Raw genomic sequence first — 24274 nt, forward strand, 5'->3', positions numbered from 1 at the left:
CAGATTCCGGTAGCAAATTCAATTGCCTAAAGCTAACACAGCGTTTTAAAGTAAGGCAATGTATCAAGGTATTTTTTCCTCCCTAACCCAGGTCCCAAATCCCCTCCTAGCTTTCCCCAGAGTTTTTAATGTTTTCTTCAATTTCTGAACAAAATCCATTATTTGACCTTTTTCAAAATGGCAAAACTGGTCTAAGGATATGTAACTCTTCTTTGTGTTTTCTCCCATTAAATAAGCTTTAGGTAGCTAAAAATTACCTTAGAAGTTCAGTTCTGACCATGCACTACCAATAGATTCATAATTACTTTGTCCTCTTTCTTAACCAATCTATATCACAATGCAATGTTCACTATTTTAAACCTATGTTATCAAGAAAATAAGGTTTCCTGTACTACTAAAGCAAATAGGAACAATAACATTTATATAAAAGCTTTAAGAGCTAAGTACCACTTATATGTAAGAAAAAAGTCACCTACCTAGCATACTTCCTCCTCTGATACCTGTGCAACTGACTTCTCGATAGCATAAACATTACAATGCAGCCCAATTATTAAAATTTACAATTAAAACACAATTACCAAGAAACAAATCTGACCTGTTTTTTTGTCCTCTGTTTCTTTCTTATCTTCTTCAATTCTAGCTTTCTTTGCTCCTTTCTTATGATCAGCCACATTTCTTCGACCTCCTTCTCCTTCATCCTCAGAATCTGAGAATTCTTCATCACAAGCTATCCGCTTGTCTGATGCTCGAACTGCACAGAATATTTTAATAAATTTTGACAAAAACAGTCACAGGTTTTATAATCATTACAGCATACTCATACAAATGCACTAAGCAGTTAGTTACCACATTTAAACGTAAAGGGTAACATGCCTAATGATTTTAAAATTTGAATGGAATGAATGGTTTATTTAATATTGAAAACTTTGCTTTCATGTATGAAGAAATGGCTCAAAAACACATAATAAAAATTGGGGGAATCTCTTTTTCTTTAAAAATGCTGAAACTCTAAAGGAAAAAAGTGTGTTTTTCTAATAGGGGATGGGAATAATGTCATTACTTAAAAAGTAGCATTTTATTTCAGAGCTGAGAGGTGAAGTAGACCAAAAAAAAAGTACCAATACCAAATATGTTAGACAGTCTATACCATTACACATACCGTTATGCTCCAATCTAACCATCACATTAAGTGTAATGAGAAGTTGTAAAATCAAACAGATGTTTAGTTATTTAGTTCACCCTACTTTAGATAAATGAGATGTCTTATTAATTTCCAAATATACTAAAGTGGCTAATTTTTGAAAACTTTCAATCATATATGTATATCCAGCCATACAAACTGAAACTGCTGACACCCAAATCAGGTTTTGAGACATCAGGAAGCTAAATCTCTGAAAGTGGCAAAAATGACAATATTAACAGTGTGCTCGTGAACATGACTTTATAGTGAAGTTCTTAGGCCACTAAAACCTTCCATTTCAATTATCATTTTGACAAATTGGAAAAATAAAGGCATTATCTTACTAGAAATTCTCTTGTCTGGATCTTCTCCATCTTCATCTCCACTGTCTTCATGAACAGCATCTTCTGGAATAGCTTGCATCTGGACACCAGGTGCATGAGGTAACATGCGCAAATTTTCAAATAAACGCTGTCTAAATTACACATGCAAAGTTTATTAGACAAAATTAAATTTCTTTGCAGTTCTTACATGCAAGAGAAAATATTTAGCAAAAAATTTCATCTTTGGTCTAACTAAACCTATACATTAAAAGGTCTCTCTTTGTTGCCCAGACTAGAGTGCAGTGGCAAGATCATAGCTCACCGCAGCCTCGAACTCCTGGCAATCCTCCTGCCTCAGCCTCTGCGCGTTAGGACTACAAGTGTATGCCACCATGCCCGGCTAATTTTTAAATTTTTTGCAGACAAGGTCTCACTATATGGCCCAGGCTGGTCACAAACTCCTGGTCTAAAGCTATCCTCCCACCTCGGACTTCCAAAGCATTAGGATTACAGGCATAAGCCACCTTGACTGGCCAAGGAGGCATTATTTTAGCCTGCCATTTCAATGATGAGAAAACATAAGCACAAAGGCAAGTGAACTTATCAAACATCATACAGCTTGTTTGTGGTACAGAGGTGACTCAAACCCATGCTATGTACTATAATGTCTCTACTTTGCTTGTGGAGACAAAGCCTTAACAAAATGTTTCAGACAATGAAAATAACTTATAGTGCACCTTGCAATTTTAAAATACATTTCAACTAATAAAAAAATATTATTTCCATTAACTGAAGAAATTAAATGGCTGAATACGGTGGCTCATGCCTGTAAGCTCAGCACTTCTGAGAGGCAGAGGTGACAGGATCACTTGAAGCCAGGAGTTCGAGACCAGCTTGGGCAACCAAGCAATATCCCATCCTGACAAAAAAATTAAAAATTAAAAAAAAAAAAAAAGAATAATCAGTAACTTAATGTTTCAAATCCTTTAGAAAAAAACAAAATATCTAATAAAGTTAAAAAGACCCATCATACTTGGCCCTTTAAAGCATCCTAAATCTTTGTCAAGATAAAATGTTTATCAAAACAATTCAATGATTTCTTACTTTATCTTTTCCATATATTCTGGAGTGTTCTGGTTTGTCATGTTTGAAGGACTAATATGCAGTTTGAAGTCTGGTCCAAAATACTCAAAGTAATCATTATATGGCAACTCTAATGAAAACAGTAAAATAAAGTTACATATTACAAGCTCAGTTTTCACAAAAAACCATGCACAGAATCCAGATTTAGGTGGTGAAATATTTCCTAAGAAAATGTTTAAAAGTGAACACAGAGTGAATGTTCTCCTATTTATAAAGAATGGCACTTACTCTCATCATTCATCCATCTATTTCTATATACAGACAGTGTCTAACTTTCAATGGCTTGACTTACAGTTTTCTGGCTTTTTTGTCCCAACTTCAATGTCTTGTATTCAATACATTACATGAAATATTCAACGTTTTATTTTTATAAAACAGGCTCAGTATTAGATTATTTTGTCCAACTGAAGCCTAACCTAACTGTTCTGAGCACGTTTAAAGTAGGCTGGGCTAAGTCATGTTTGGTAGGTTAAGTGTATTATATCCATTTTCTACTTATCATACTTTCAACTTATGATGGGTTTATCAGGACCTCATTGCAACATAAGTGGAGGAGCATCTGTATTGACAGTTCATACAATAAAGATATTGTAATGAGAACACTTACCATTGGGAATCTCACAATCAAGGGCAACTGCAGTCTCATATGTCCAACATCGAGCAACATTACGGATTGTGTAGCCACCTCCTCCAAGCATCAGTAATGGTAAGTTAAAAGTTTTTACAACTTCTACACATTTAGCATGACCTAAGACAAGAAGATTTGGGTAACAACAAAATCTGCATACTGCAACAGTTTGAAAAATAAATTTTAAAAAGATAATAAGTGCAAATGTTACTCAACCAAAACGGGTTTTCTAAATATTTTAAAAACAAATAAAAATGTAAAAAATTTCAAGTCTGAAACTCCTTTCCAAACACGTTATACAATAATACATATTAAAAAATTAAGATATAACTAGCTATTTTAGCAAGTGTCCCTGATGGAAAAGTCAAGTACACAACTATATTAAGATTATAATATGAATATACATATTATAATGTTCATGTAGGGTTACATAGTGAAATTCATCAGGTTACAATAAAACTATGTATAATCTAAATTAATTTTTATTGACATTTCTTTCCCTATGGACATGTGTAAAATAATTATGGAAAGCTAAACAACATAGTTTAACCCTGAGTTAACTTTAGGTAGTGGTACTGAGTAGTTTTCATAACTTAAGAGTTAAAAACATCTATTAATATTTTCAAAAACTTCAACTTCTACGTGTAGAAATTTAATATTAATAGTAAACCTAACATAAAAGTAAATATTTTATGTGGATAAATGTCATAATTCAATAATCATTTATAAGTTTCCAGTAAGTTCCCTTCTCGGAATATTACCAGTTAGGCACATAACTCAATCTTTAAAGAAGAAAAGAAAATTCTTCAATTATAAAAGACATTTGTGCATACTGAAGAGTATTTGGGAAAAAATTAAAAAGGGACAATGAAAAAACCACCTAAAAATGACATTATTCAAAATCGTTTTTCTATATTTCCTTCCATTTCAGAGTTAATTTTACAAAGTTGATCTGTTCTCTTCATGTAACTGTATACTGTGGGAATTTTCATTAAGCATTCTTCAATAGTTGCAACATGTGATTTACATAATTCTAGCACTCAATTTTTATTATTGCTACTAGAAAAGTTTCTTTTAACAGATAAAAACCATTTGGATATTTTTAAAGACAAAACAAACATACTAAAAGTTAACTTACAGGCTTCCAAGTAAAGATAGCTGGCTAAACAAAGATGTTTACTTTTCCTTCATCCCAAAACTTGACAAAAATGACTCGAAAGGGATTTTTTTAAATGCCAAAATTTGTAAAAATGAAGAATGGGAGACAATACAAGAGGAAGAACATAGCTGATGGCAGCAAGGAGATGGAAAAGAGATAACTAACTTCAGCAGATCTGAAAAAGCTGAATCAAAGCTGGCAGTAGAGAAACTCAGAATGAAGTTTAAGACTTGGAATTACAAATATCCTTACACGCTTTATGCAACTGAAACTCTATTAGCTGAAATACAAGGTAAATTTTTTTCTAAGAGTGAACTGCTGCAGTTTATGATTATAAAAAATATTAAGTACAAAAACATTAAGGACTTTCAAGTAAAACAGGAAAACTGATAGTTAATATACACTTTTAAGAGTACATTAGGTAGATCATTTTAGAAAGTTTATAAACATTTTGAGGCAAAAGATGGTTATTAACACATTAAGTTACAATATGAAACTGCGGTTCAACCACTGTTGACCTACAAAGGGACAATTAATTTAATATCATTCCACTTAACATAGAATAACAGATTATACCATAATTCTAATATAGCTGGTATAGTAGCAATCATAACATTAAATAAAGAAGCTTTTAATATCTGTATTTAGTTATCCAATTCCATTAAGACCAGCAATTGTTCTGGAGAAAGTTCTATTTGAGAATTCTCCACATCTTAGAGAATACAAAGCACACTGTCAACTTGCTACCTAAAAGTTCACGTGGAAAAAAACCTCTAAAATCATACACAAACACTCATGATAAAAATCATTTCTAATCTACATATACGTTATAATATCTTATTAAATAAAATTTCAGATTTATTCTTATACCCTAGAAGTTCATTCCAGAATGGTGATATTTTGCTTTGGCCTAGCCTTCAATCATATGCTGATTTCAACACATGATCAAAATTTAGTATGTACTGCAGCACTCCTAATCCCCCCCACACTTTTTATCAGGAAGCTACTTCAGAAGGCGCTCCACCAAAACATGAGAAAAAAATTAAGGACAGAGAACAGAGCCACCAGGGAGAACCAATACAACAGAAAAAAAGCAGAGAACAGCTATGTGTCCTGCCAGGTCTACCAAAGATAGTCATCCAAACATGAACAGACGAGAAGGCTGTTTTTCAAGAAGGTGAAAGTGACAGAATATTCAATGAATCTGAACACATGAGATACTGAGACACCAGTAGTTCAGCAATAAGTGGAGAGAAAACTAAGCAAATGAGAAACTTAGGAACAATTATGCAGCAAAGAACAACTGGATAAGCTGAAAAGTGTTTAAAGATGCTGCTGTAAACACTAAGTATCACAATCAAATTCTGATTTGTAAAAATAGAGGTATGGGAAGGGTACAAGTATGTTGTGGGCAAAATGGTGAGGAGAGCTAAACCCTCTTCTTCCTTAATGAGAAATAAATAATCCAATTAAGTAACAAAGTATGCATGTTTTATTTACACTGAGTCAACAACCATTCAAAAATAGCTGCCTTGGGTTCAAACTACAATAAACCTTAAAAAACTAGTCTTGTATAAATGTATATATAAATCTGCCATAATGAAACAAGAATAACTCTAGTCATACCTACAACAGACAAAACCCCATGAAAAATGCAGAGTACAGTGTTAAAACAGCAGGCAAGAAACTACAATGAGAACTTTTACGGGGAGTTCTTGGGTGGAAGAAAAACCATTTTTTTCTGGAAATACCACCCTTTGAATTGCTTACCTTTGACTGTTAGATTGAAACAACCCAGTCTATCACCAGATAATGAGTCTGCACCACACTGTAATACCACAGCACTAGGTTGATACATCTCCATCACCTTTGAGATAATCTACACACAAGATAACAAATGTTAGCATCTCCAATAACATTCTGAAATTCCATTCCAATTGTGAAAACAATAATACTTACAGGCTTAAATATCTGCCCATATGACTCATCATCTATACCATCTCTCATTGGAAAATTGACAGCATAGTATTTGCCTTTTCCAGCACCAATATCCTAAAATACATAATTAAACTGATCTTAGAGAATATTCTATAATAAAAAGTTTGGCATTTGTTTACTACATTTTGAAAAGACTGAAAGACTAAGTATTAAGGATCTAATTTTGAATTCATCTTAGAAGTTGAGACCGGAACAATCAAACTGAGAAAGGAAATAATAAACAACAAATAAGTATATGCTCCAATATTTATAGACTGCTTGTAAAGCATACAAGAACCATTTTCAATTAATCTGTAGTGATTATTTTTGAGAGAAAAGAAATTTAACACAAGAAGTTAAAGGCAATGAAATTACATTACATTAAACCAGAAAATCCATCATAAATAGAATATTTAAGATGACAAGGCAACTTTATGAGTAAACCTGTGGAAAATAAATTAAGCCAAAAAGCCCTGCAGGACAATCATCTGCAGAATCCTTCTTGTGGTTCACAATCTGTTGGTGTGAGTTTACTTATGATGAAAGAACGACCCACACTTTCTCGAAGATTTAACAGCTACCGACTAAAGCACCAGATTTGTTCTTTTTTTTTTTTTTTGAGACAGAGTTTTGCTCTTGTTGCCCAGGCTGGAGGCGCAATGGCGTGATCTCAGCTCACTGTAACCTCCGCCTCCCAGGTTCAAGCAATTCTCCTGCCTCAGCCTACCGAGTGGCTGGGATTACAGGCATGCGCCACCATGCCAGGCTAATTTTGTATCTTTAGTAGAGACAGGGTTTCCTCCATGTTCAACAGGCTGGTCTCAAACTCCCAACCTAGGTGATCCACCCACCTCGGCCCCCCAAGGTGCTGGGATTACAGGCGTGAGACATCGTGCCCAGCCTCAGATTTGTTCTTAATTGGACTTGGACTTCAAACAAATTTTGTTCCTACTTGTTGAATGAGTACCACTCCAGGCATTAATCTCTATCAAAAGACGCAAAGGTTCCAGCTACATATACTCTTAAATGATATATACATATATTATATATACTTATTTGTATATGTTATGCATTTGTAGGTGTGCATATGCATTTCTGTGTGTGTATACGTATTCCTAGAAGATACTGTATAGTACAGACATTACTACAAAATAGTATTTTAACTGCAATACCAAAGGATTGGGGTGTGCCTCTTTGTTGTTTTTTTTTTGTTTTTTGAGATCAAGTCCTGCTCTGTCGCCCAGGATGGAGTGCAGTGGCATGATCTCGGCTCACTGCACTCCAGTGAGCCAAGACAGCCTCCTAGGTTCAAACAATTCTCCTGTCTCGGCCTCCTGAGTTGCTGGGACTACAGGTGCACGCCACCACACCCAGCTAATTTTTTTTGCATTTTAAGTAGAGACGGGGTTTCACCATATTGGTCAGGCTGGTCTCGAACTCTCGACCTCAGGTAATCCACTCGCCTCAGCCTCCCAAAGTGCTGGGATTACAGGCATGAGCCACTGTGCCTGACTGGGGGCGGGGGGGGGGGGTGCCTAATTCTTATGTACGTTGAATGATAATGTCTGAAGATCCATGAATTTTTAGGATTACTAGCACTTGTGCAAGTTCTTCCTGAACCTCTCATGGAATGATCTTAGCTTCAGTCCAATTTTACAAAAGCAAAATTTACCCTCAATATTAGAGTTATGAGACCCAACATCCAACGAGGAGAAAGCAAGCAAAATTACACACCTCCTCTCCCAATTTTTCTTGAAGTCTAAATTTTTATTAAGATTAACTAAATACAAACCATACAAATATGGAAAAGCCAAAGTACTGTGAAAACTTTACAGTCCTACTGCACAGTTAAAACACAGATGGAATATATTTTGACCCTAAGATTTCAGAATACAGAAAAGTTGGTCAGCACTTCTCATCCTAACTGCTACTAACTAGCTGGCAACTCAGAGCTGCTACCCTTGTTAGACATAGCTTTCTCTCTTCCAGGTTTCATTCTGCAACTGCTACTATGCCACCTTTCTTTCTTCCACTAGACTACTTGAATTAAGGCAAACAGTTTCAACAATGAGCTAAGCTCAGAGTAGCCTTCTTTTCAGCATGAGAATGAATTAGCAGGCAGAAAAAGGAGTGTTTATTAAATTAACAACCAAAGATACACGTGAATTACACAGAAAGTCCAAAAACAGCCGTACATATAATGTAATGACTGATTTTAATTCTCTTACGAAGTTATGGGGACATGCTTAAAACATTCAAATGTTATCCTGAAAACATCAGCAACTGTAAAATCTTTTTTTTTTTTTTTTTGGCTGAGTCTTGCTCTGTCGCCCAGGCTGGAGTGCAGTGGAGCGATCTCGGCTCACGGCAAGCTCCGCCTCCCGGGTTCACGCCATTCTCCTGCCTCAGCCTCCCCAGTAGCTGGGACTACAAACGCCCACCACCACGCCCGGCTAATTTTTTGTATTTTTAGTGGAGACGGGGTGTCACTGTGTTAGCCAGGATGGTCTCGATCTCCTGACCTCGTGATCCTCCCACCTCGGCCTCCCAAAGTGCTGGGATTACAGGCATGAGACACCGTGCCCGGCCCAGCGATTGTAAAATCTTAAGTGAGAAAAAGAGATGTTGAAAGCCATTCTCAAATCCTTCTAAAACAGCATTCTCTAATATTTTCAAAAACTTCAAACTAAGAATTTTGAATAATAACTGAGATGAGACCATAGTGACATCCACCTGTCAGAAATTAAATGAAGCTTCCATTTTCCACTTCTGAGATAAACTAGGATCACACTGCAAAGATACTGTCTTATTCTTTAAGCTTAAAACAGAGAAGACTTTTGCTTGACTTCCACTAGGATGTAATGGTTGTTGACAAATGTATTCTATCAGTTTACAGCAGTGGTTCTCAAACTTTAAGGTGAAGAATCACCCAGAGTTTCTGGGCCCTAAGAATGTGTATTTCTAACAAGTTCCCAGGTGATGCTGATCTGCTTTCCTCAGTTTAGGCACCACTGTTTGAGAACCACTGGTCTGTAAGATAAGACCAGGTGGGGAAAGGGAGAAATTGAAGGAGTTTACAGGCAAGGAATTGAAATTACAAATCTGCAATTTTAAAAGCTAAATAATTTAAACTCAAACCAAACATTTGCCCTCCCACCCATTTGTAAGTATGGAAAAGTTTCAGTAAGGTAACTCTTTTACTCAAAGAGTTTACTGAGAAAGTATCACACTGTGATCTAATAAAGAAAAGCCATACAGCTTAAGAATACTTTATGGCAACTCTTTAAACTTTGGTTGCTAAACTGTAATGATATACCACAGATGTGAAAAATAATCTTAATAAAATAGTTTAAAACTTTGTTCAATGCCATATAAGATAAATCTCCCATATAATCCAGGCTGAACTAAAAACAGCTGTTTAAATTATTGAATAAATTTCGACATTTGTATAGTTAGGTTCAAAAAAAGTGTAGTGAGGTAAAAAACCTTCAATGAACTTATAGAAATAGGATTTGACCAGTGGTTTTCAGAGTCATAAAAGACAAGAGCATCAAATGGAAAAAGATAACAAATAAAACAGAAATACACTTAATGTTAACAGGCTGGCAAGGTTACACTATGGTATCCTTTCTCTACCTAAATACATTACCAATTTTAGAAGCTTAAAGAAAAAAAAAGATTAAAATTAGATCTACTAAAAATCAAGACCAATCACAAAAGAGAGGAGCAGAAGAACCTAAAAAGACCTAGTCTATTTTATTCCACCATTCTTTACAATCAATAGCAACGTAGGCTACCATCAGGTAGTTTTGAAGATTCAAACTGAACATCAAGAGAAGGGCTTCATGCTTTGTGGATATTCAAAAACATTTATTCAACCAAAGAAAACAGCTGAGAAAAAAACTGTCCTTAAGTTTTCACTAAATTTTTGCTTATAGTCAGCAACAGTGAATTCTAGCAAATGTTACTGCATACGTAGTAATTCAATTCTGCATACAAGTTTCAAATTATTAACTCAGGAAAAATACTACTTCAAGTATAGGATTACTGATCTCCTAGGTTCATCTCACAATATTTTTTCAGACAGAATTTAGTCTTACCCTCAAGTCTCCTGTGCCAGGAAAGTATTCCCCATATTTATGGAATGATACCGTCATTACACGATCTGTTGTATAAAAAGCTTCTTCAACACCATCACCATGATGAATATCTATATCAATATATAAGACTCTCTGATGATACCTGAAAACAAATCCATAAGTTTTGGTTTTTCCTTTAAAGGTTCTAAGATGGGAAGAAGCATCACAAATTCAGGAAACCCATTTTTGAGCTCTTGCATTCCAGAATGTTTAATCACCTTTTACATTCAGCCTAAAAGGTTATTCAAATATGTGAAGTTTGAGCCTCAGGCCTTTAAATACCCACTTGTGGCCCAATGTAGGTTAAAAAATATATATTTACTCTTTGTGAAATCTGTTCTATTCTACATGCTTCAAAAACATAGCACATATTTCTAATATATTAAAAACTGAAGATTATACCATACTCAAGATTGTTAATTAAAACACCTCTGTAGTAAATCTTCAGTAGTATATAATAGGGATTGGCTAACTATGGCCCATGGCCCAAATTTGGCCAATTGCCTCTTTTTTCAGCTTTGAACTAAGAAGTTTTTATTATTTTTTAAATGGTTTAAAAACAAAACCAAAACAAGAGTATTTTCTGACGTGTGATAATTATAAAAAATTCAAATTTCAGTGTCCATAAAAAAAGTTTTACTGAAAGACAGCCATGCTCAATTGTTTATTACCTATGGCTTCATTTGAACTGCAGAATCGATTAGCTGTGACAGAGGCTACATGTGGTACTCTCATGACTTCAAACTGGTGCTTGGAGCACCACAGATTAGTGACACAGTTGTAACTCAAACGCAGTTTAGGAGTCACATGAATCACCATGTCATGACATTTTGTTACCAGTGTATACTCATGTCAAAATAAGGGGAAAATGGACTTCTCATGTCATCCTTTTGAAGTATAGTGAAGTGAGATATTATTAGATGGCAAAGCATTGTATTTATTATGTAATGGTGCCATAGCTGTGCTAAATAAAACAATACAATGTAAATTGATATTTCCAGACTAAGCACTCATAAGAATATTCTCATAAGACTATAAACAGCATATCATAGTACAGCAAAATTTCTTCACAAAATTAAAAAAACAGAAATGAAGCTGTGATCAAGATAAAGTTTCTGAGCGGCTCACGTGTTAGATAAGCAAGGAAAGCTGTGCACCAAGTCAATTAATTAAATCATGTTTGATTACACCACCCAAAAAAATGTGTCCAGACAAATTAAAGTTGTTTAAAACTATTAGCTGAGTGGGCAAGAACTTGCTCAAAGAATTGAAGACACTGGAACCAACATCAACAGTCAATTAAAAAACAAGGCAAATGATTGCAAATGATTTTCCTTTGCTCCTGATGAGCAGGCAAGATGTTACACTGATACTGCTCAATCACTGTTTATTTGAGGAGTCAGTAACAATTTTAAGTTGACTGAAAAGTCAGCCTCTATGGATAGCATGCATGGAATAACTCCAAGCAAAAAACACTAGCTCAGTATAATATAAAGTAGAATCTGCTAAGATGTGTCATAACTGATGGCAAAAAATAACTAACATTGCGAACGTCCAAATTCATAAGTACCTCTACAGATCTCTCTCTCAAACTGCAGCCACAGATAAGGAAAAATAACTCCTTCAACAACTCAGAGATAATTTTATATCCATCAGTAGAGAACAAAGCCTCATTCAGATATGGAAGTTAGGCAGTTAGACTAACTCAATAGGTAAAAAAATTTCCTTTAACACTGGCTTCAAATTTTTGTCTTCAGCTTAAAACATCCAAAATACTAGAATATAAACTTCCAAGGTCATTGTCATTTTTTACTAGTTGAAACTAACTAAAATGAAAATTGCCAAACTACTTTTAAAAAAGGGTATTTAATGGGAGTTTTGACATTTATATACACTTCTAATTCTTTTTTTTTTTTGAGATGGAGTCTCACTCTGTAGCCCAGGCTGGACTGCAGTGGTGCCATCTCGGCTCACTGCAACCTCCACCTCCCAGGTTCAAGCAATTCTCCCGCCTCAGCCTCCTGAGTAGCTGGGATTACAGGCGCACACCACCACGCCCGGCTAATTTTTCTATTTTTAGTAGGACGGGGTTTCACCATGTTGGTCAGGCTGGTCTCGAACCCCTGACCTCATGATCCACCCACCTCGTCCTCCCAAAGTGCTGGGATTACAGGCATGAGCCACGGCACTGGCCTTTTATACACTTCTAATTCTTTTTTTAAGGCAGGGTCTCACACTGTTGCCCAGGCTAGAGTGTAGTGGCAGGAATATGGCTTCCTGCAGACTCAACTTCCTGGGCTCAGGTACTCCCACCTCAGCCTCCTGGGTAGTTGGGACTACAGATGCATGCCACCACATCTGGCTAATTTTTTTTCTGTAGAGATGGGGTTTTGCCATGTTGCCTAGCCTGGTCTCAAACTCCTGGGCTCAAGAGATCCGCCCACCTCAGCCTCCCAAAGTGGAGGGATTACAGGCCTGGGCCATAGTGCCTGGCCACACTTCTAAGTCTTAATAATTGAAGAATTGGGCAAATTTCCTGCATTTCTTCATTGTTTTGTAATGAATTCATAGAAAATTCACCATTAACTATTTCAACCTATGGTTTACCTAATATTTTTTAAAGCCATAGCCTTTATTTATTGTGTTTTAATGAAAATACTTTACCACTGAAAAGAGTATCAATATAAATTAACATACTTTAGTAATTCAAGGATGGCAAGCACAATATCATTAACGTAACAGAATCCTGATGCTTCTGATTTCTTAGCATGATGTAATCCTCCAGCCCAATTAACAGCCATATCAGTCTGTTGTCGGTTTAACTTCACAGCTCCAGCTAAGAAGTAGAAACAAGATAGACCTTTTAAACATTTATCATAAAAAAGTAGTACAATGAGACAAAAACACTACAAGTGTATGCCATGCATAAGCAAGAGCTTAAAATCATGAAAGTTAACAGAAATCATCTATAACACAAATAGGAGTTACTCCTTAGAAAAATATTCTCCTAGAGCTGCGACCTGAGATTAAATAATGGTTTATGTGGAAAGTGGTAGTAACAATGATACCTAGAAGACAAAGGGAATGAATGAAGTCTCCAAGTGAAAATAAGTTTAAAAAGCGTTTAAGTCATAATCATAAAACATAGAGGTTTGAAAGTAAATTGTACTTTACTATAAACATACTGATTTCCTTTTGTTATCAAAATTCACAATCATTAAAACTTCTGTTTTACACAAATAACCCAAAAGATAACACACCAAGTTCAGATCAACTTTTAAATCTGATTGCATTAGCACTTACCAACTGAACCGCCAGTTGAGAGCTGACAAAACTCAAAGAGTCCATCAAACACTGGACAATCTTCTCCAACATTAACTGTGGAAGATGGATTTCATTAATTTCAACACATTCTGCAAATTAATGAAAGCCTTTTCTTACAAAAACTATTTCCCACAAATACTTTTTTGCTTGATGCAATCATCAAACATACACTTCACAGTATAATATAAAGTTTCCAACTTTAAAATATATTTATTGTTTTATCCAAGGTAATTAAAGTGTTATCTGTGAAAGATCATCAAATCTTATCAGGATTATCTGTGGAATATTTCTGTCTATTAACAAGAACTCAATAGTTGTCTAAGTACAACAATTCTTATTTAATTAAAACACAGGCTTAAATTTTCTAGGCCTTTCCCCTTAATATTACAATAAGTTAACATTCTAAAAGTAACTTCAATTGCTTTATAATTTACTTTCTTTAAAACTCCTTAAATACCTATAATATCTGTAACTTTGAAATACATGTCAGTAAGTTACTAAACCAAAAAGATGTAACAGCTGGTTGCCTATTCCCATGGCTAATCTTGATCTTGAAAGTTGCTAAGAATTAACTAGGTTCATGGGAGCCAAAACATAGAAGGATACTAAAGACAACAAGGAAAACATTTACAGATAAACGACACAACATCACACATTTAGTTCCTTAGCACTGAGAGAATGAAAGGATATGGCAGATGTTGTAACCCTTTCTTAGTCTTTCCCTACGCCCTTGAATTGTAACCTCTTCAAGAATAAGGGTCCTTGTTTTGTATATTAATATCTTTGTACACCCTTAAGTCACAAGCACTATAAGAAATGAATTTTAGTTTCTTACTGCACAGAGAGATCATAATCTTTTTTTTTTTGGAGACAGAGTCTCACTCTGTCGCCCAGGCTGGAGTGCAATGGCGTGAGCTTGGCTCACTGCAACCTCCACCTCTGGGGCTCAAGCAAGCAATTCTCCTGTCTCAGCCTACAGAGTAGCGCGATTACAGGCGCGCACCACCACACCCAGCTAATTTTCTGTACTTTTTTAATAGAGACAGGGTTTCGCCATGTTGGCCAGGCTGGTTTCGAACTCCTGACCTCAGGTAATCCACTCACCTCCGCCTCCCAAAGTGCTGGGATTACAGGCGTGAGCCACCACACCTGGCCAGGATCATAAGCTTAATAGAACTCATTATTATGTGGGTTTTAAATCAATCCTGTTATGTTGTTTGCCCAAGGGCTACTCATGCCTCTTTTGCATCTAAGTTGGAATCTTCATTGAAAAAAAAAAAAAAAAATTAAATACTACATGTTCTAGTTACATTGTAGCATTATAACAAATCAAACAAGATATGGCAGAAATGTGTATGAGGTTGTAAATATGAGATGTCTAGCACCTACACTAATTTAGTATAATCATCACTGAAGTCAGTCAATACAAACACTAATGAGAATGAACTTTGGTATCAAGCTTTAAAAGATACTGTTCCAATAATTTTAGGTTGACTTTTGCATTCTACCTTCAAGCCAATTTGTTACTAATCTCAAAAAATAAAATACTTTTAACCTGTACAAGAGAACATTACATAGAATCAAAAGCTTCACTAATATCTTAACAAAGAAAAAGAGATGTGTATTATAGTCCAGGTTAACTGAAGTACACAAAGGCAAGACAAGAGATATGTACATGCCAAGCTAAGGCTAATCAAAGTGTAATCTTGTTTTTGTTTTTTGAAGCAAGGGAGTAAGGGAGTGAGGTCTCCCTACCAATATGTATTAACCCAAAGTTATGAGGGGAGCAAACTAGGAGTAGAAGAATACCCAAACAGCAGTTTTGCGAACCAATAAGCTTCAGATAGGTTTACTTTTTTCTTAAGTAGCTTTAGTAGTGTTAAAATGACTTTTCAAATCAGTAAATAACTGTAACATATTAGACCAACAGGAAAAATATTCAGATTTAGATCATTCTAAGCTCCTAAAAATACTAATTTACATTTATCAATGCAAAACTACTTTTTACTTAGAAACGTACATCTCTGCATCTGCTTACTATACTCAGACATGTTATCTGGTCTTATTGACCGTAGAAATTTGATATACTCATCACTGTGATATTTTGTCATTTCTTCGGCAGTGGCTTTATGGGGCCTCTGTGAAGAGAAATAAATGTCAGAACTGTGGAATTACAACCGGTTATATCAGTATTATCAAACAAATATACAAATTCCCCTATCGGTCCCCTCAAAAGAACCAAGTCTACCAGAACAAAATATATAAACTCCAAAACTAACCCAAACTTATATGTGTTTTAGAAAACAGTAATCAATCTCAAAACTAATTCAAACTCCTTTAAAAGCATTACACAGGCATATCAACTATGATTTAATCACTCCTTATTTTAGTGGAAACAGTTCGAGTAAAAAGTCAAATCCATATGTTCATAAACTCTACTTTCTCTCCTTTTCCATGATAAAACATCCAGTGATTTCATCAATGAAATCACTCACTACAAGAGTTTTCAATTCTAAATCTTTGTTCACGACCTCTCGTCCTTTTTTCTATCCTAATCTTCCTTGTTCCGAAGAGCTCAATTTCACGTATGACACAATTCTTCCACAAGACTTCCAGACTGAGTCTTATTCTAACTTCCCCTCTTCTCTAAATGTCTACATGTAACTGAAAATAATTCACATATTCACATATATTGCCTAGCATTAATTGTTTTAAATATTTCTTTTCTCCCCAAATAGCTAATTGTCGTGTCTGTATTTGTTTATACATACCCTCATCTTTATCTACGAAAACATTAAGGCAGCTGTTGCACTTGTGTTATCTGTACTATGCTTGGCCACACCAACACAGTATTCCATATGTATTATATGCCCTGCAAATATTTGTGGGATTAATTTTATGTGTTATTATTTTGTAACAGTCCCAGGTCAACTCTTTTCAGCAGCACAGGCAGATTAACAATTATTGTAAAAAAAAAAAAAAAAAAAAACTTAATATGCTACACTGAGTTGTTGCTATACTGAGTTGTTCTCCAGAAACATGAAAGTCTAGGGTAGGGGTAACTTTTTTAAATCGTTAAAGGAAGATGGGAAAAAAAAGCTATAGTGCCCATTCTTATACATCTTTTAAGAATAAAACAAAGAGAGGAGTTTTTCAGCAGCATAGGCAGGTTACCAATGATTGTAATAAAAATAGTTAATATGCTATACTGAGTTGTTCTCTAGAACCATGAAAGCCTAGGGTAGGGGGAACTTTTTTAAATGGTTAAAGGAAAAGGAAAAAGAGGGTATAGCTCTCATTCTTATTCATCTCCTAAGAATAAAACGAAAAAAGAAGTTTGTTTTCTTCCAGATCTTTTCATCTGCTAAATGCCCTCAAAAGAGGAATAATAGACAAAGTTTCACAGTAGCTAAAAAAAAATAAAAAAGATCAGTGCTGAATATGTATTAAAAGGAATACTCACATATATTTCCATTTTTCTGTATAAGCCATAATTTAACAGCAAGTTATGGGTCATGCGGATTCTATGAGGCTTCATGGGATGACCCTGTCCATAATAATAATTTCCAATATCACCTAAAATAGAAAAGACACAAACTAAACAATACAGACAAGAGACCCTCCATGAACTATTTGAATTTATGTATGTCTATCATTAGAAGGCATTTACTACTTAACAAAATTTATTTAAAACCTTAGCAACTTAGATTTATTTTGCAACTTTCAAACTGTATCAGATGACTAAGACGCTACGCACACTTTTACCAGCTGAAGACTCCATTATTACACATTATATTTATTTGTAGATTAAGGAAAGCAAGCTTTTCTGATTTTTAGCTACCCCCAATTTTTAAAATTTCTGTTCCTTGAAATGATGCCTGCTTTCTGTATTCTCTGGCAAATTCACATGCTTTTAAGTTCTCTGAGTTTTATTGGTATGATTTAAAATTTTTTCAGCAAATACTGCTTTTTGGATGATTTGCTGGCATTTCAGAAATCTCATAATTGGCGTTTTGCATGTTAAAACATACCGTGTCCGTATTAAAGCCCATCAGGGAAGTTTTGGTAACTGAAATTTAGGTCCTAAATGAGGTTTTGCTCCGCTAAGACACAGCATTACATTTTTCAAGGTAATAAAAATACTGTCTCATTCTTCATGACTAAAAAGTTGTAATTCCTAGCCTGTCTTTTTAAACGGCATCTTATATCACAATGTCTTTAAACTTATGCATAAGATTTAAAAAAGAGAAAATAACAAAATCACAGATTTTCATCAACTAAATTTCAATAAAATTAATACTTTTAGGTAAAGCTCCAGTGTTTCCTATAATAGTAAATAACAAGAAGCCTCTCAAATATATAAAGTCAACCCTCTGTATCTGTGGATTCAATCAACTGCAGACTGAAAATATTTTTAAAAAATAGATGGTGGTGACTGCTGGAAACACGTATAGACTTTTTTTCCTTGTAATCTTCCCCTAAATCATAGAGTGTAACAACTATTTACACTGCATTTGCATTGTATTAGGTATTATGAGTAATCTAGAGATGACTTAAAGTGTAAGGGGGGATATACATAGGTTATATGCAAATACTATACCAGTTTATTTAAGGAACTTAAACACCGATGAATTTTGCTATCTGTGGAAGTCTTGGAACTAATTCCTCACAGGGTCAGGACAGTCAAGCTATTTTAATGGTTTGAAGTCTATCATTTCAACATAGTTTTATATATTACAATAAAAGCTAGAATAAAGAATGCGATTTATCCACTAAATCTTTCAAAGTCCTCCCTAAATACACCTTTTGTTTGTTTAATGGAAACAACCCCAAAAACTTTTTTGTCCTCTCTCCTACATATTTGATAACAGTATGGGATAAACAATCAGCTTTTACAAAATCCATGCTTCTAATAACATAAATACTTGATTTTGTTGGTATCACACCTCTAATTTTAGTTAACTTCATTTTCAGCACAGCTCTCTTCTGAAAACAATTCATATACAAAGTCTTTCAAAGGGAAAGCCACCTTTTTAATGCAGGTGCCAACAAGGCTAAGAAACAATATAGAGTTTAGCAAAGCAGGGCCACGGCCCTTTGCAACATTCCTCTGCAATTATAATTAAGAGGCTATGATTGCAGAAAATAAACTACCTATTAAGAAAGAATCTACCATAAAGCTCTACCCTTACATGGTGACAATACAAGGGATATATAGTTCCTTGAAAGCAGCCTGGTCTCATCATTTCTTAGATATGGAAAACCCACTAGTGTTATTACAAAGCATCATGTAATTACATTAATACAAGGGAAGGCATTTCTTAGTTATCACTACTAAAGAAATCATTAAAGTAAAAATAATGAAAGTCTAGTCTTCACTAGAAATGCAGATTCTATGAGGTTTCGTGGGATGACCCTGCCCATAATAATTTCCAATATCACCTAAAACAGAAAAGACACAAACTAAACAATAACTTCCATCTATCTGCCTCTGTGTAACAATTACCCAAATGAAAAGTCTCTAACATCTACCACATCATAACATCAAATACTCTAGTTATTTGATGCACACTGAAAATCCAGTGAAAAGCCCCAGGCCCCAATAATTGGAGACTACAGTAGCAATTTCTGAGCAAGTGTGTTTGAAAAAAAAAAGCAGTAATTAACACTTGTTGAGTGCTTACTAGAAGGCACTATTAAGTACTTCACATATCTTTTAATCTTGTCAATAACCTTATGATGTGGGTATTATTACATTATTCCTATTGTATAATAGTAAAGAAGGATGAGAAACAGACAAGTCAGGTATTATTGCCTAAGTCACATAGCTAGCAAGTGGAGGAGCTAGATTCAAACTCTGGCAGGGCAGCTCACAGCTAATGTTCTTAAGTAATAACAACAGGGAATGTCAAGGACACTTACAGATTCACTAGAAATGGCAGGGTGAAGGCTGAAAAAAGGACATAATATGAAATATAAATATTTTAAATAAAGGCTTAGGGTCTTGGTTAATTTAAAGAAAATGAACACAAGAAACTGTACCTAATATATCAGAGTAATTTACTTTTTACTAATAGGGTCCTCAAATCGTATACGAACACGCATAGCTTTCAAGAAGTTTCTCTGTTGAAATTTAGGGACCCCAGTCCCACAAAGAATACACAAAGAACCTAAATGATACATGTATACAGGGCAGCCAAGCTACAGATAATTTTTTGGTTTACCAAGAATTCTTCTAGCTGGACGTGGTGGCTCACACCCATAATCCCAGCACTTTGGGAGGCCGAGGCGGGCAGATCACGAGGTCAAGAGATCGAGACCTTCCTGACAAACACTGTGAAACCCCGTCTCTACTAAAAACACAAAAAATTAGCCAGGTGTGGTGGCATGCGCCTGTAGTCCCAGCTGCTCAGGAGGCTGAGGCAGGAGAATCACTTGAACCCAGGAGGCGGAGGTTGCAGTGAGCCGAGATCATGCCATTGCACTCCAGCCTGGGTGACAGAGCGAGACTCTGTATCCAAAAAAAAAAAAAAAAGAATTCTTCTAAAATATAAAGGCGTTATAAAATAACCATCTCCAACTTTTTCCCACTAATTCTGTATCTCACAATTCTCTAGATGGCTACTTTGTAGGCATCCACTTTGTTTTCTTTTTGAGATGGAGTTTCGCTCTTGTCACCCAGGCTGGAGTGCGGTGATGCGATCTTGGCTCACTGCAACCTCCACCTCTGGGGTTCAAGCAATTCTCCTGCCTCAGCCTCCCAAGTAGCTGGGATTACAAGCGCCCACCACCATACCCGGCTAATTTTTGTATTTTTAGTAGTGACGGGGTATCTCCATATTTGCCAGGCTTGTCTCGAACTCTTGACCTCAGGTGATCCGCCCACCTCGGCCTCCGAAAGTGCTGGGATTACAGATGTGAGCCACTGTGCCCAGCCCACTTTTTCATAAAGTATAAAAAGGCTAAGACGTTTTAAGACCCTACAATTTTTATTCATCATTTAAATGGTCAGTAATGTGTTAATAATTTGGGCATTTTAAATGTTACTGATTTTCATCAAAATACAGATTATCCCTAATCCGAAAATTTGATATCCAAAATGTTCCAAAATCTGAACTGTTTTGAGCACCAACTTAATAGTCAAGGAAATGCTAACTGGAGCATGTCAAATTTTTGATTTTCGAATTAGGGATGCTAACTGGTAAATAATTACAAATATTGCAAAACCTCCCCAAATCTGAAATACTTCTGGTCCCAAGAATTCAGATAAAGGATATTCAACCTGTACATAAAAATACTTTACCAATGAAATAAACATTCAGAAAAATCAGCTCAAGGTGGTTCCTTGAACACAACAAACTTTAATTGTCAATGCAAATAAATTACTGTAAAGAATTATTTATCTGCAAAATTTTACAAATTGCTCACTCTTCAAGAAACTAACAGAATGGAAGTGTCTACTAAGGTCCACAATCTCTTATCCATATTCCTTCAAATTAGATATGTTTCAAATTTTACACTTTTTCAGATTTTGTAGAGATAATATGGTACACCTGCCATATATTATGTAATAGCCTAGAGTTTGGGTGGCATGATATAATCAAACATTAATATTTCTACAGCAAAAAAGTGTGAATATTCACGGTATTCACAGAGGAATAAAGATCATAAATAGCCTCACATTGATTCAGGTTAAGATTTTGATTCCAAATGAGTTACCAAAATTTTTTTCAATTTTCAGGTCATTTTGGATTTCAGAACTGTGAAATGTACCTTTAGCCACAAAGATAAGTTGACTGTAAAAAGAGACTCAGGAAAAAAAAAACCAAGAGAAAAGAAAAAAGTTTATTATTTTCATCTTCCAGACTACTTAGCCCACTATCCATTTTTTATACATATTAACACATCTTTAATACATATTTCAAGGAGGTTATTCCTCCTTGAGACATTCGGAGCCTTGGCTTCCATAATACCATTTTCTTGGATTTTACTCGTACCCCAAGGCCACTCCTCCACCAACCTTTAAACATCAAGGGTTTTCAGTTCAGCCATTCATTTAATAAATCAAGAGCCTACCATGTGCCAAGCAGGTACTGTTCTAAGGGTTTGGGTTCATCAGTGAACAATAGTTCTGCCCTAAATTCTCTTCTCTCGGGAGTTAAGTCCTGGGACCAGTCGTCTGTCTATGCTGTATCTTTTTCAGTCTCAATACTTCACCTGATATAAGCTGAGAAATCCCAAATTTCTATGTCTAGACTCTCCTCTCTGGATTATAAACTCACAGAGGTTAACTCTCTTCTCAGTCTTTTCACTTGAATTCAATAAGGATCTCAAATATAAGATGTTCAAAACAGAGCTCTTTATTTGTATTCCCAATCTTAGTGAGTAGTACCACATACCACCTAACTGCTCAATCCAGAAACTTAGGAGTTATCCTTCATTCTCTAACACCATTCCTCAGCTCCAACTCCATTTCTAATCCATCAAAAAGTTCTATTGGTTTGAGGCCCAAATCTCTCTTAAATATGTCTATTTCTATCTAAAATGCAACCATTACATTTTATATGGACCAATATGCGTTCAATTCTTGCTTCCAGCCTATATTCCACAACTCCTTACCAGTTATTTTGAGAGAATGCATTCTATTTGAAAAACTTTCAATGGCTTTCCACCTCTGGGTAAAGTCAAACTTCTTACTACACAGTTTTGTGCAGTCCCACTTTTTACTGCCTAACATGGGACTCCACATTTTCCTTGTCTTCCTTCCCATTAAGTGCACCAAGTTCTATTAATAACTATCTGGCTTTGCTATTTGTAATATCTTATGTAGTAAACTCTTTTTAAGGCTGGCCCATTCTCTTCCTTCAGGTCTTCCCTTTTCTGATTACACTATCAAAGGTCCCCTCTCTTTTACTTTTTTTGTTTTTTTTTGAGACAGAGTCTTGCTCTTGCCACCCACCCAGGCTGGAGTGCAATGGCATGATCTCGGCTCACTGCAACCTCTCCGCCTCCCGGGTTCAAGCGATTCTCCTGCCTCAGCCTCCCAAGTAGCTGGGATTACAGGCACCCGTCACCATGCCCGGCTAACTTTTTTTTGTATTTTTAGTAGAGAGAGGGTTTCACCATGTTGGCCAGGCTGGTCTCAAACTCCTGACCTTGTGATCTGCCCGCCTCGGCTTCCCAAAGTGCTGGGATTATAGGCGTGAGCCACTGCACCCGGCCCCCTCTCTTACTTTATACCTGCAGTCTTTTATTTCCTTCTTAGGACTTGAGCAATCTTTTGTCTATTTGGCACATAGTAGGAACTTTAAGCCTATTTGATATGTCTGAACCCAAAGCTGGCTTAATGAACAAGTAACTATAAGCAGACTGCTACTGAAATACAGAGGAATAAGGCTTAATAACCAGTACAAAAAAATCCTTAGACTTGATTTGAATTCTTCCAAGTTTGAATTTATTAACATTCCCTAAGAGATGCCTTCTCCAATCCCAAGTGTTTTCCTTTAAGGACTTGTCAACAGAAGCATTTAAAGTTTTTGTTAAGTTTTGTTTGTTTGGTAGCAGAGGAAACACTTTGAAAAGGAAAAAAGAAAAATAAAGATTCCGGATGTTGAACTCTCCTTGAACATTAAAACTAGAGTCAGTGTGGAAAAGGAAAAGTGGTAGACTGCACCAAACAGAAATGTGAATCTGTTTTCATCTAAACAATACCAAAAATGCCAAAATGCCACCCATCCTACCTAAATGTAGTTCAGAGTAGTTTCAAGAATTAGAGGGAACGTTATATGAAAGCGTTCTATCTATAAGAATAAGGAATTGGCCAGGCACAGTGGCTCACGCCTGTAATCCCAGCACTTAGGGAGGCTGAGGTGGGTGGATCACCCCAGGTCAGGAGTTCGAGACCAGCCTGGCCAACATGGTAAAACCCCCATCTCTACTAAAAAATACAAAAATTAGCCAGGGGTGGTGGCACGTGCCTGTAATCTCAACTACTTGGGAGGCTGAGGCAAGAGAATCACTTGAACCCGGGAGGGTAGTGGAGGTTGCAGTGAGCTGGGATCACGCCACTGCACTCCAGCCTGGGCAATAAGAGCAAAATTCCATCTCAAAAAAAAAAAAAAGTATAAGGAATTAATAATTTATTCATCATTAATTTTAAAAAAAAAGCTACGTTTTTAAATGTAGTTGGCGAAGATACAAACAAGCAAAACAGACAGACTGTCCTAATGAAGCTTATGTTATAGTGAGGAGAGAGACAAAAGTTATATGGTACAACCAAAAGGAAGAAAAATAAGGCAATAACAGGGACTTAGGTAATAGGAGAAAGCATCTCTGATGAGGTAAAATTTGAAAGAAAAGAGAGGCAAAAGATTTCTGGGGAAAGAGAAGTATAGGAAAATT

The 24274-nt window shown here is 35.6% G+C and overlaps 1 protein-coding gene across 1 annotated transcript in view; it reads right to left on the reverse strand.

Annotated features, from left to right (window-relative positions):
- The window catches only part of HDAC2 (histone deacetylase 2), a 30939-nt gene that overhangs the window by 2041 nt on the left and 4624 nt on the right, over window positions 1–24274 (reverse strand). The window contains exons 2-12 of the mRNA XM_008975768.4: window positions 17337–17449; window positions 15894–16011; window positions 13853–13927; window positions 13247–13385; window positions 10511–10652; window positions 6393–6485; window positions 6204–6312; window positions 3254–3394; window positions 2608–2716; window positions 1525–1655; window positions 596–751 (exon numbers count right to left, since the gene is read on the reverse strand). Coding sequence (XP_008974016.3) covers window positions 596–751; window positions 1525–1655; window positions 2608–2716; window positions 3254–3394; window positions 6204–6312; window positions 6393–6485; window positions 10511–10652; window positions 13247–13385; window positions 13853–13927; window positions 15894–16011; window positions 17337–17449 — 1326 coding nt within the window. The remainder of the gene's footprint in view (window positions 1–595; window positions 752–1524; window positions 1656–2607; window positions 2717–3253; window positions 3395–6203; window positions 6313–6392; window positions 6486–10510; window positions 10653–13246; window positions 13386–13852; window positions 13928–15893; window positions 16012–17336; window positions 17450–24274) is intronic.

Source organism: Pan paniscus, chromosome 5 (assembly GCF_029289425.2).
Source record: "Pan paniscus chromosome 5, NHGRI_mPanPan1-v2.0_pri, whole genome shotgun sequence".
Taxonomy (NCBI): Eukaryota; Metazoa; Chordata; class Mammalia; order Primates; family Hominidae; genus Pan; species Pan paniscus.